The following is a 12,667-nucleotide window of genomic DNA, read 5'->3' as shown; positions in this document are numbered from 1 at the left end:
TTCTCTTCCTCCTCCCTCACTTGATCTTGTGCTGAAACTTCAATCCTTCCATGCTGGCCCCGCCGTCTCCACCACCTTCAGCAGCCCGTCCACCTCCCGACACATGACCGCAATCGCTGCCCTCCTGAGACATCGACCTCTTATGATGCTCCTCGAAAAACTGCCGATGGCTCTGAATATTGAGCATCCTCGATTTCACGGACTCCAACGAGCCTTCCGGGGGTTCACCAAACCCTGACGTCCCTCCTGCCTCCGACATCTCGACAGCCTCGGCTGCATGCTCCTCTACTCCACCCCCATGCTTCTTCACGCTCCCTGCCCCCTCCTCCGGCTTGGTCGCCTGCTGCCTCTCCGCGCTTGCTGCTCCATGCTCTGGCTGCGGGTGGCCGTTGCCGCCCTGCTGGCTTCCTGCCTGGGCTGCTCCGTCTGCTGCCCTGACCCCTTGGCTCTCCCCGGCCCCTGCCTCGCCCGTGGCCGCGGGTCCCGCCTGAGCTTGTCCCTTGCTCTGCTCCTGCTCCTCGCTCCCTGCTGCCTCCTCCGGCCTGGTCGCCTGCTGCCTCTCCGCGCTTGCTGCTCCATGCTCTGGCTGCGGGTGGCCGTTGCCGCCCTGCTGGCTTCCTGCCTGGGCTGCTCCGTCTGCTGCCCTGACCCCTTGGCTCTCCCCGGCCCCTGCCTCGCCCGTGGCCGCGGGTCCCGCCTGAGCTTGTCCCTTGCTCTGCTCCTGCTCCTCGCTCCCTGCTGCTCCTCTACTCCACCCCCATGCTTCTTCACGCTCCCTGCTGCCTCCTCCGGCCTGGTCGCCTGCTGCCTCTCCGCGCTTGCTGCTCCATGCTCTGGCTGCGGGTGGCCGTTGCCGCCCTGCTGGCTTCCTGCCTGGGCTGCTCCGTCTGCTGCCCTGACCCCTTGGCTCTCCCCGGCCCCTGCCTCGCCCGTGGCCGCGGGTCCCGCCTGAGCTTGTCCCTTGCTCTGCTCCTTGACAGCCTCGGCTGCATGCTCCTCTACTCCACCCCCATGCTTCTTCACGCTCCCTGCCTCCTCCTCCGGCTTGGTCGCCTGCTGCCTCTCTGCGCTTGCTGCTCCATGCTCTGGCTGCGGGTGGCCGTTGCCGCCCTGCTGGCTTCCTGCCTGGGCTGCTCCGTCTGCTGCCCTGACCCCTTGGCTCTCCCCGGCCCCTGCCTCGCCCGTGGCCGCGGGTGCCGCCTGAGCTTGTCCCTTGCTCTGCTCCTGCTCCTCGCTCCCTGCTGCCTCCTCCGGCCTGGTCGCCTGCTGCCTCTCCGCGCTTGCTGCTCCATGCTCTGGCTGCGGGTGGCCGTTGCCGCCCTGCTGGCTTCCTGCCTGGGCTGCTCCGTCTGCTGCCCTGACCCCTTGGCTCTCCCCGGCCCCTGCCTCGCCCGTGGCCGAGGGTCCCGCCTGAGCTTGTCCCTTGCTCTGCTCCTGCTCCTCGCTCCCTGCTGCCTCCTCCGGCCTGGTCGCCTGCTGCCTCTCCGCGCTTGCTGCTCCATGCTCTGGCTGCGGGTGGCCGTTGCCGCCCTGCTGGCTTCCTGCCTGGGCTTTATCGTTAGCATCTATATGCCTCTCTATGTTATGTGGTGTCAATTTTTCCTTTGTCGGCTGCTCTGCTGAGGTGTTGGGAATATCTTGAAATTTGTTTGGAGTTGAAATTTGTTTCAATTGTTCTTCATTAATAGACGGTGACTGTCTTGCTGCTGCTTCATTTGTTGGCGGCAAGTTGATTCTCTGTTTGTTAGTATCGGACTTGATCAGATCTTCGTGTTGTGGAAGCTCAGTTGGTTCGGCTCGAACTTGCCCTGAATCCCTCATGTGAGCTTGCGCCTCACTGGATGAATGATCATGCATCTCGACGTTTTGCTCCTTTGTGACTGCAAGTCGGGGTTCCTTGAGTTGATCATTGTTCAGATCGATATCTCCAAATGAATGCAGTTCTCGCTTCTTGTCCGTGTGGCTATTGACAGCAATCCTTTCTGATAAAGAATCCTGTGCAGAGTTGCCATTCGTGACCGATTCATGCTGAATTCTGTTTTCAGATTGAGGGATCGTCATGCCTGGAGTCTTGCGTTCTCTTTGAAGCTCTGTAGGATCCTTAACTATCTCTCCTTGAACACTCTTCTCCCTTGGCAGGACGGTCGGCTGCTCTTGAACAAATTGATTGCTCTCAGCTTCCTGCAACCGGTTTCCAGAATCTTCAGCCAGGTTCAAAATATCTGCTTGAAACGTCACTGGACCTCTAAAACTCGTCACTTTTCTTCGGGACTGACCGTCTGGCATGAACTCGTCCAAGTTAAGAGGATGCATGGAGCCCTCCCTGAGAGACTTCAGTCGCTCCCTCATCTCCTTGACCTGCTCGTTGAGCACTTCAGCTCCGATTCAAAGGAGGACTCGAACTCACCTCCGCCTCTCTGTTGACTCCTGCCCTCTTGAACGCTTCCACAGCACGATCGAGCATGCTCTCTGCCACATGAATGTTCCTCATCCCCAGTGCCTCACCGAACTCAGCGAGAGCTCGATCTCCGACTTGTTCGTTGACTCGTTTTAGGTACAAGCCTTCTAGCTCAGACAGAGTCTGCTCATTATGTGTGTCCTTGGTGACTTCGAGATGGGCTCGGAGGAGGGACAAGTCTTCTTTCACTAACTGCAGCGATCCTCGTTTCAGGCGATCTGTGATGTCAACAACAAGTTCCTGAGTCTGCGCTTGCAATCTGGACAGATCTGCCGTCTCGTTGCCAGATTGAGTAGGAGGAAGTGCAGAGGAGAAACCTTCAGTTGAAGAATCATTTCTTGTATCAATATCTGCCTCCTTGTCTTGACCCCCAAGCTTGGTCTCATCGTTCAACAGCTGCTCTTCTTCCGCTTTCCCTCCTCCAAGTTCGTCTCCTCGTCTTCCCTTAAAAGATCGAATGATAGTCTTTGGTCGTTGAACATCCTTCAAAGATGAAACTTTCCCCAACTGCTTGAATGAAGGGATCGATGCTCGTTTCTGAAAATCATGTCTTGATGAGAGATGAGTACAACAAAAGCAACGGGACCTCTTCTCTGATTAACTCTTCCCTCTTGCGCTCTGTTTCCTCTTTCGCTGCTTTTCTGCAGAACGCATGAACAAAACACACCACCTGAGATCTTTCACTTACTCTCGTCGAATTCTCTCACTTGCCTCTTGCTTCATGCGTTCTCGAGCTTGATTGAGCAGCATACGCTTCTTCAAGCTCTTTTCTCTCTCATCCGCTCGCCTTCGATCTCTCTCGCTCCGGAAGTTTTGCTGCAGGAACGTCAATTGGAGAAGCGAAGTATGCGCAAGCATCACCGGATGGATGTCAGAAAGAGGAGATTCTGAGGCAGCTTCTCCATTTTGACGGGGATGTTCACCCGCTGACGGCATGCCTGATGCTGAATCGCTGGTCATGTTTGCAACTTTTGCCTCGCCGGTTGACAACGATCTAATGTTCTTGACAGTTCCTTGAGGTTGCGCCACTTCTTCATGGTCCAGAGACATTGATGGATCTATTTGTCCAACTTCTTTCTCGACAGGTTCGTCGAGCTGGTTATTTCTTGCTTTCCTATGATCAAAAATCTGCTATGTTTCTCATTCGAGCAAGGTAAGCACACGAGTTATCGACCTCTTGCCGTTTCGTTCTCAACTCTTCATCCCTCTCTTCCTTCATCCTCTTGATTTCTGTGCGGCAAGTGTCCAACTCCTACATGAAAAAAGCCCTCAAACAAGCCAAAGACACACTGTGAACAATTTGCAAGGAAGGGGTCACTTCACCTTCCTGTGGAGCTCAACGAGAGACTCGATGCGCTTCTGGGTGTTCACCTCTGATTCCTTCCTCGACAGCTCGACCTGGCAGATCAAATACATCTCAGAGAGACAAGTTCTGTCGACACTCCCTCTCTCACCATATCGTGACATGTATTCTCAAGTTGATGCTTGATAGCAATCAGACTTGACCTTTCCACGTTGAGGGCCGTGATAGTCTCGTATTGATCCCTGAGCTTCCAGACGGCAGCCGAAACCAGCAACAAAGCAATCATCACTGTGAACTTGTTTCTCCACAAGCACACCAATGTCTGAAACCTAGGCACACCTCTGTCACTAACGGTCCGCATCGTACCCTTACAACCCACCTCTTCTTAGTCGGCGGGTCTGTCTGAATGTTGACATCCGCCTTGTTCTTGTGAGCGATGTAGTCATGAACGTCTCTCACTGAGAAAACTCTCCTCTTAAGATTGTCCTGAGCTACGCTGGTCAAAGGGGAGCCCGCAGCACTCCACGAAGTTCTCATGTGCGGCATCTTATCGACACTTGTGTTCATCCCGTATCGCCCTGCCCCGGCTCCCCCGTCTGCCCCAGGTCCTCCTGACCCCTGTCCTGCCGCTGATTCCGCTCCCGCTGCTGATGGAGCCCCTGCCTGTCCTCCACCTACCCCTCCCACGTGTGAAGGATTGAAGAACAGTCGATGACTTTCGATCGAATCCACCGAGAACTTTGGTGAAGACGAGACGGATGACTGTTGCGAGCTGCGTGCATGTACAATCTGCGAGTTGAGAGGAGGGGGATGCATAGGAGGCGTCGGGGTGATCTTGGCTGAACCGGTGGAGGACGGAGGGCTGAGGAGCGGGGCAGGAGGGTGACTGTAGTCAGTGCCATTGTAGCCAGGATGCTGGAAGGGTTGGAAGGAGACTGCAGAAGCTGGAAACTGTTGCTCTGCGTGGTAATCATTCCTCTGCTCGGAGAGGTCTGACCGCTGCTGGTCTCTCCTGTCCATGACTGAGCAAGATCTCACTGGATCTTCCACCACATTCTATCAGCCATGAGCCCTGAAACATGGTGAGATCAGACCAGGTGAGGCATTTGTGCATGCGGATTCTAGGATTTTGAATATCCTCCATGAAAATCAGTCGATCGACCTTTCAAATTCTACCCTTCATCCAACACTTGCCCTGTCTTGGAAGTGAAAAGTTCTAGAATTCTGATAACCTCAAAAAGTCTCTATCTCGATTTCTTGTCCTTTCCCTCCCCATGAATGTGCCTTGATCTGCCGTTCCCCTCATTCCTTTCTTCTGCTCCTCTCCTACCTCCTCCTCCCCTCCCCCCCTCCTCCTCCCTCCCTTGCTCAGTCTAGCCAGCATTTTCATCGTCATTCGCACATCTCTACCCTCACCCCGTCATCACACATTCCCAACCCACCCATGTTCTTCACCCTATATGTCAGAATACCCCCTCTTTTCGACAATAGTACCCCCACATTTACCAATAAAACCTGCTACTTACTATACCCTACCTATCTCATCTAAATGAGGACAAGCACCCCACCCATGGCAATTCAACGATGCACCCACCCCCATTTGTCGAAGAGAACATTGCTTGCTTTTGTGGTATATTACCACCCTTTGAATCGTTATGACCCAGGGAATAACAACTGATTTTCTTAGAAACAAGGGGTAGGGTGCATGACCCCACCCTTCGATAAATGCATACCCCGACCAACTAACACAAACACAGAAAGCTACAGTGCACTTGAGTTCATTGAAAGTTTCAAATTACAGAGTAACATTCCAATATTATTCGCTTCCCTCCAATCTTCAACAAAGTCCAGTCTCAGCAGGAATTCAATGCACGCAAGTGGCCGACTTCAGTCGGAACGACTTTCATGGTGTGTAGGAGGTGAAGTAAAGTTATCAGATACAACTGCATTACTTGCTCCCTCCTCTCTTCATCATATTCATTAACTCCATCACTTGCTCCCAGGCTCCTCTTTTCATCATATTCATTAACTCCATCACTTGCTCCCAGGCTCCTCTTTTCATCATATTCATTAACTCCATCACTTGCTCCCAGGCTCCTCTCTTCATCATATTCATTAACTCCACCAGCTACTCCCAGGCTCCTCTCTTCATCATATTCATCAACTCCACCACTTGCTCCCTCCTCTTTTCATCATAATTATCAACAAATTTCAATCTTCCCCCGAATGCTCCCCTTCTCTTCTGCTGCTCCAAACGTCCCCGACAGGGCAGTTTTGGTCGCACCATCCCACGAATTCTTTGAGCATCACCTGAGACAGCAGTGAGACAGAAAAAGCATCAAGAACAGGCCCATACCTGCAGAGCTGCTTGAGTATCCCTAGCCCCCTGCAGACCTTGAATAATCCTCTTCTCAGCCTGCAGCACACCGTCACCATCCCAGGAGAGCCAGCTGAACAGAGCCCTGCTGACTCACATCCGAGAATTCATCCGTCGAGTTCTTCTTGGCGTATTGGATCAAATCTTCTTCCCACAGTCGCCGATGTATCTCGATAACACGCCGACGGTACTCGCAGCTCAGGTCAGAGCTTGACGAAATGGGTCCTGTCGGCCCGCAGGGTCTGTGAGAGGAAGGAGCTTGACAGGGCGAGAGAGCATGCAGCCTCTTCCTCCTCCACACACTCAGCTCATCATGCACGAAGGGCCAGGAAGGGAGGGCCGTCCTTGAGACAAGGTCCCACTCCCGCAGCACCTGTCCTCCACGTCTCACAAGAGAACCGCCCCTTCCTCTCTCGCACCTTAGCTTGAAACTTGGGTCCTGCCGTCTCTCCGTGCGGACTCAGCGACTTGAGGCTCCCCGTCCTCCCTGTCCACTCCCCGACGTAGATGAGCGTGTCTCCCTTGTACTTCTCCAGCGCCTGCACCAGCTGTGAACCAGCAGCCTCGTCAAGGAAGCAGAGGACCTGCAGGGCGAGGAAGATGCTCTCTGTGTCCTGGTCCTTCCCACTCTCCTCGCACGCGGAACACTCCTGCTCCTTGGGCGGCCAGCAGAGCATGAGAGCGCGTGATGGGAACTCGTCGACCGCGGCGGCTCCTCCTTCATGGACCTTGTAGAATGGCGCAGCAGTCGCTGTGAAGTGACAGTCAAAGTCCTGCAAGCAGATCGAGCTCCTCAGAGCATGCTGGGAGTTGATCTTCGCGTGCCCTTCCACAGAGTTGTGAGAGCAAGTGTGAACATGAGCATCGGGAATCGTTTGCCCTCCCTCCTGCCTCTCCCCGAATCGCACTGCACCACTGACAGGCACCCTGTCATAGCATACAACTGGCACTCCTCGACTCCTCAGCAGCGAAGCCCAGTAGCCAGTCCCTGCTCCCAGCTCAAGGATTCCGTTGGGTGAGGCCTGAGCGATTGATCGCAGAGCTTCCTCGCACGGAACGCTCCACGCGTACATCCGCCTCCGGGACCCGACCACGTTGTCAATGTAGGATCCAAGAACATGGACAAGCTCCTTGTTCCTGTTGGCTGGGACGTCCATGTAGCCTCCTGGCAGCATCCAGCCCAACTCTTCTATCTCCTGCATTACGGCGATCCACTCTGAAAGGTACACGTTGTCGCAGACCTCGCGGGCCTCGCGCTCGAACTCCTTCCAGTTCCAACACACTCCTCGACTGCTCGTGCTCCTCGCAACCTTCTGCTCTCTTTCATCTCCAGCGATCGCGCCATGTTCGCTGCTTCTCCTCTTTCCCGCAATCCCCACTCCTCGACTCACATGCTCGCCTTCTGACTGCATGGCCGCGATCGAGGGCCTCCGAGACCAGCGCAAGATCAGCCAGCCGAGTTCATGGGTGAGGAGGAAGTAGCCATGACGAGAGGAGGAGCGCAGCCGAAGGCGCCATCGCTCCTAGCTCCCTCATGCATTGAAGGCTCGGCCAGGGCTCGGCACTGGCAGGGCTCGGCAATTCCTATTGGGTCATAGTGGAGATGTGGGCTTGACCAAGATGCGGCCATGGGCGTGGAAGGGAGAGAGGGGGGGAGGGAGTGGAGGAAGATGAGGACCGTGACTGTGACAGAGAGGAGAGGATGGCGACTGTAGAGCAGAGAAGGAGGATGAAGCTCTTGATCATCCTCGCTTCCCTCTCTCTATGTGGAGGTTCGAGTGCCAGGACCGCCATTCTCCTGCCCTCTGAAAATCCGTCACTTCGATCTAATGCTGGCTCCATGGCGGCTAAGCCGATGTCTCTGATGCTCCGAGGAGGAGCATACGAAGACGATCTGCCATTCTCGGATGAAGGCTCAGGCTCGTCCGAGGGCAGCTATGACGAGAGTCTGTACAACCTGACAGAAGCCTACTTGAAGGACCCGGAGGAGCAAGGGAACCTGACGCATTTGTACGATCTCTTGATTCGGCCGCCCATCATGCCGCCGATGAAGGACGGCAAGATGCTCAGTGGGATAGGCTTGCTGTTGAGCAGAGATCCACCATACAAGATCCTGTCGATCCATCCCCAGGTGCAGCAAGCGCATGCAGGTTTGATCAACATCGGCGACGAAGTCGTCGCGATCAATGGCGAGAGCCTCAAGGGCAAGTCATGGGAGCAGGTTCGGTCCCTAGCACTAGGAGAAGAAGCATCCGACGTCCTGCTGCAAGTATCTCTTGCCCCGCCCCTCGTCTCTTCGTTTGATTTGTTGCATCTACAGTTACTTCCTGGGTCAGCGTTGAACGACCAAGATGGCAAGAAGCATCCCTCCGCTTCCTCAGTCTCCATCGAGCTCAGCCGCTTCTCAGACTACGTGCCTCCCTGCTGCAAGCCGCTGCCTGACGATCCAGGAGTGGGCAAGGGAGAGGAGGAGCAGAAGTTCCTTGAGAAGCATCGGCAGCGAGTGGCCGAGGAGCTTGCGGGTGAACGTGCGAGGTCGTTGGAGGGTGTTCAAGTACCTTGCAGGCATGCCTCTGTATGACTTTGGGGATTGGACGAAGTTGAGGGATCCCAAGACTGGCAAAACGTTCTTCCACGACAGGTCTGTCTTCACCCCTCAGATTGGGGTTGTGGGACCGATGAAGTTGTCCAGGCTTCGAAACGTCTCCCAGTGGCATCCTCCGGCAAGCTACTTTATCCGAAAGGCTCGTCATGCTCCTTGATGGGGAAGCTTGCACCTGACTGATGCGATCCCACAGAAATTGCTGAAGATGTCGCAAGACGAGTTCCTGCAGACAGTAAGAGCGTGCAGGTTGTGCGGCAGGCTGAATGCTGCTGGTACAGGCCGCGATGATGCAGGAGGAGCACGAAGAATTTGTGAGAAGACTGCGGGAGAAGAGGTTGGCAGAGCTGTCGGCAAGATCCGAAGCAGAGGAAGAAGCAGAGCGAGCTAGAATAGACGAGGAGAACCTTCTGGCAGATCTGAGGATGTCTGGGATAGATCCCAAGGAGTTCGAGGCAGCGCTCGAGAACTTCAACGATGAACTCCTTCACATGGGTACACGATTCCGGTGGGGATAGTAGCAACCATGACTTAATCTTGTCCGGCAGGGATTAACGCTTCTGCCATCCCCGATCGGGCGAGCAGGCAGATCATGGCGAAATTCGCAGAGAAGATGGAGAACTTCACACACGAGGAGGAAGGATTGAGCCCCTTGGAGCAAGAGCGACTGATGCAGGCCGTGCGCTCCATCGATCTGAATGACACTCTGAGCCAGGAGGACATGGATAGGATCTTCCCCAAGGTGGACTGGACGCGCCTCCCTCTCCCCTGCACCTAACGTGCTGATGACGTAGGGGAAGCCTGGACTACCTCCGATGATCCAGTTCGCTGATCCCAACCTCCCGGAGTTCTTGCGTCGATGTAAGACATGGGGGAATGGCGACCAGGAGACCGAGGCGGCCATCGCCAAGTGTGAGGCTGGTGAGTCAGGCTAGCCTCTTCCTCCTCTCGGTGATCGCCTCATCGCAGGATGGAAGGTGCTGCGTGAGTTTGACGAGTTCCTCGCGCGGTGAGAAGCTCCCTCTGTGCCTCCTCGGACAGGCCATGATGACACGTCAGAGAGCCTTGGAAGCAGGGAGAGATTGAGCAAACGCTGAGGGGCTCCATGCCACACCTGCCGCAGAACCTCTGCCTTGACTACTACCTCCTCCGAGACTTGGCTAGAGCGCAGGTCGGCATGCGAGGGAGAAAGCGGAAAGCGAAGACCAAGAAAGGCTAGGAGACATGGTGTAGCCACCAGAATGTTCAGGGGGGTTAGGAAGAAGGCGGGAGAAGAGGAAGTTGCAAGGGGATGCAAGTGGGAGAGAAGTGGGCGAGAGTGAGGAAAAGACATTTTACACTGAGAGCAGGAAGAGATGAAGATGAAGGGCCCTGACTGGGGAACCTCTCTTGTGCACGGCATCGATCCCATCTACGACCGATTGGATTTCCGGTGAGTCGAGAGAGTGGCCCCTTCCCAATCTCTCCTCCTGTTCTCGGCTGCTGCTCTCCTCAAACTTGCACAGGCGGGTAGGCTTTGAGGAAGGCAAACAGCAGATCACTTACGTCGGCGATTGTGTTCCCGGCGGATTCAGAATCAAAGAGCAGGTGGTGCTAAGCTGATCGAAAAGCGAAGTGATAGTCAACGGAAGGTTACAGTAGAAATCAATCACGCGTTCATTTTTTTATTTTTTTTTACAGACAACAGAGACAGTCGAATACAACACTTCCACGTCGAAGTTCAAGGACAATATCTTATCCCTTAGCCTTGCGGTGTACTCGTGCATAGAGATGATGTACAAAGTAATTGCTTCGAACCTGTCCTCTGACGTGCTGAACTTCAAAATGCTGTTAAACAATAACGGACGACATGCTTGTCATTGGCCACTTCCATAGCTTTCAGAATGATATGACCTTCAAACAGATTCTTCAGAAAATCCACTATCAGATCTTAAACCTCGTTGAAACAAAGAAACAAAATTGCAGACTCTTGCATCATTCAACCCGATTGTGCGGTGGCCTGGTGATTCCACCCCTTGGATGACGATTCTTGAGTCCCGATCGTTCCACTGTCTTCCACTCTCCCTCGTCTTCTCTAGGTCCAGCGATCTTCTCCTCAGGCGACTTGGGAGGGAAGGGACGGCCTGAATGCGGACCGCCACGTCCTCCCCTTCCACCTTGCGGATGTCCTCTGCTCCCTGAAAAAGGCTTCTTGCCCTGCCCCCTCATGCCACCCCGATTCGCGTAATATGGCTTTTCATCAGCACCTTGGTCTCGTTTCTTGTCATATTTGTGAAACTTTGACTTTTGGGCATCCTTTTCCATCACTTTAGTGCTTGCATCAGAGATGCTTGTTTCCTGATTGTTCGATCCATTGTCTGAGAGCATACCAGCATCGGAAATGCCTGAAGCAAGGCTGTTGCTGGCATCCATCTCAGCTGCCGATCCATGAGACGAAACCTCACTGCAGCATGCATTGGTGCTATTGTAAGATCTGAAAAATTATGTGAGAAGTCATGCAAGACGGTCAAGAACTCTTACAATTCTGACTGTGACGGAGACATGCTCAGTTTCCTCAGCATCTCTTGCAGGTTGTCATGGCTGCTGCTCGAGGTGGGTTCCTGAGCCCCTGAGCCTTCAGAGGGAACCGTCTCAGAGTTGTTGATGATGTCAGACTCCATGAAAGTTCCCGTCACAAACTTAGCAGGGATGCCCTTGAGGGGGCTCTGCATGGCGTGGGCAGGAATACCATGCATGGACACAGATTCCAAGGATGCTGCATTTGCCATCTTTCCCTTCATCATTGGATGCATCATGGCATTGATCATGTTAGGGTCCATCTGTCCGGTCATGCCATGCATCTGCATGTACTGCATCATTTGCATTTGCATCATCTGCGGGTTTGCTTGCCCTGCCATGTTGTAACCAGGAGCCATTCCACTGAAATACTTGGTTATACACAAAAAAAGATGATCAGATCAATGTCACTTACTAGGATGGAAATGCTTGCATGAAGAATCCGTTGCCTCCTGCCATCGGGGGAGCCATGTTTGGAGCTGGAGCTTGTGGCTGGCCAGGGTACCAGCAGCCGTTGACGGTATACCCTGAACAAGGGTTTGAGGATTGGTTCATGCCTGGAACCTGTTGATACTGCATGGGAGTCTGCTGAGTGGACTGTCCGCTGGGCATCTTAGACTGAGGATTTGGAAGCTTCTGCTCTCCTTCTAAAAGAGGGGTCGTTGCTTGCTCGGCAGGAACACAGAGGAACAGGCCGGCGGGAGACGAGGGCAGGCGGAGATTTGACGAAGGAAAAGAGTCTGCGTCCAGGGGCGGTGTGGGGAAGTGGCGGAGGGAGGAAGGGGAGGCGGAGGGTCTAGCGGAGGGTGAGCAAGGAGCGGAGAGGTGGGGAGGTGGGGGGAAGTCGCAGGAGGAAACGCGCGAGGAAAAGGCGGGAAAGGTGCGAGGGAGGGGCAAAGGGTCAGAAGGGGGTAGGGGTGGTGTTCGGGGGTGCAAATACGAGGTGATGGATGATAGGTCTGGGGTTGGCATCTAAGAAATTGAGGACAAGGGGGTTGGGGTAGGTCAGACACGAACGGATATGGGTCCATCATGGAATATCTACGAATATGCCCCAGTAAAATTTGAAGTAGTGCTTTTTACAAGGTGCTCCAGCAAAGATACTTTAGCTTGAGGTGGGTGGGGGTACCCATAATGGGGTGGTCTAAATAGGTGGGTAGAGGGTCAAGAGTAGATTTTCTCAAAGGGTGGGTGGTCCAGTCCACTGCATGCTTGCCTCGAGGATGGGATTCTACCACCCCTACCTATTATACAGAACCATACTACCCCACCATAAGTCAAAAGCGTTACTACTACCCGCCATTCTTCCAATACCCATAAATTGACCCTACCCATCGGAGGCCATTGGTCCTCCTTCAAGATCTTATCCAC

The 12,667-nt window shown here is 54.2% G+C and overlaps 4 protein-coding genes across 4 annotated transcripts; 1 reads left to right on the top strand and 3 right to left on the bottom strand.

The window, feature by feature from the left end:
- Nucleotides 1–16: 16 nt before the first annotated feature.
- On the bottom strand, nucleotides 17–4,328 carry GUITHDRAFT_114101 (hypothetical protein; the record flags this gene model as incomplete). The annotated part of the gene is made up of 11 exons (XM_005826774.1): nucleotides 17–697; nucleotides 751–2,222; nucleotides 2,277–2,358; nucleotides 2,408–2,995; nucleotides 3,045–3,099; nucleotides 3,147–3,274; nucleotides 3,320–3,586; nucleotides 3,633–3,710; nucleotides 3,782–3,856; nucleotides 3,913–4,090; nucleotides 4,141–4,328. The coding sequence occupies 11 exons, from the start codon at nucleotides 4,326–4,328 to the stop codon at nucleotides 17–19; spliced, it is 3,792 nt and encodes a 1,263-aa protein (XP_005826831.1).
- A 1,644-nt stretch (nucleotides 4,329–5,972) lies between these two features.
- On the bottom strand, nucleotides 5,973–7,340 carry GUITHDRAFT_143229 (hypothetical protein; the record flags this gene model as incomplete). Its single annotated transcript, XM_005826773.1, has 4 exons — nucleotides 5,973–6,071; nucleotides 6,118–6,177; nucleotides 6,236–6,511; nucleotides 6,558–7,340. The coding sequence occupies 4 exons, from the start codon at nucleotides 7,338–7,340 to the stop codon at nucleotides 5,973–5,975; spliced, it is 1,218 nt and encodes a 405-aa protein (XP_005826830.1).
- Nucleotides 7,341–7,978: 638 nt separating this feature from the next.
- GUITHDRAFT_143228 (hypothetical protein) lies at nucleotides 7,979–10,342 on the top strand (the record flags this gene model as incomplete). Its single annotated transcript, XM_005826772.1, has 10 exons — nucleotides 7,979–8,407; nucleotides 8,459–8,692; nucleotides 8,937–8,975; nucleotides 9,022–9,235; nucleotides 9,289–9,482; nucleotides 9,535–9,661; nucleotides 9,710–9,749; nucleotides 9,800–9,911; nucleotides 10,090–10,172; nucleotides 10,246–10,342. The coding sequence occupies 10 exons, from the start codon at nucleotides 7,979–7,981 to the stop codon at nucleotides 10,340–10,342; spliced, it is 1,569 nt and encodes a 522-aa protein (XP_005826829.1).
- Nucleotides 10,343–10,714: 372 nt separating this feature from the next.
- On the bottom strand, nucleotides 10,715–11,767 carry GUITHDRAFT_143227 (hypothetical protein; the record flags this gene model as incomplete). The annotated part of the gene is made up of 3 exons (XM_005826771.1): nucleotides 10,715–11,213; nucleotides 11,261–11,659; nucleotides 11,712–11,767. The coding sequence occupies 3 exons, from the start codon at nucleotides 11,765–11,767 to the stop codon at nucleotides 10,715–10,717; spliced, it is 954 nt and encodes a 317-aa protein (XP_005826828.1).
- Nucleotides 11,768–12,667: the final 900 nt, after the last annotated feature.

Source organism: Guillardia theta, assembly GCF_000315625.1.
Source record: "Guillardia theta CCMP2712 unplaced genomic scaffold GUITHscaffold_72, whole genome shotgun sequence".
Lineage (NCBI taxonomy): Eukaryota > Cryptophyceae > Pyrenomonadales > Geminigeraceae > Guillardia > Guillardia theta.
This window is presented reverse-complemented; position numbering and strand designations above follow the sequence as displayed.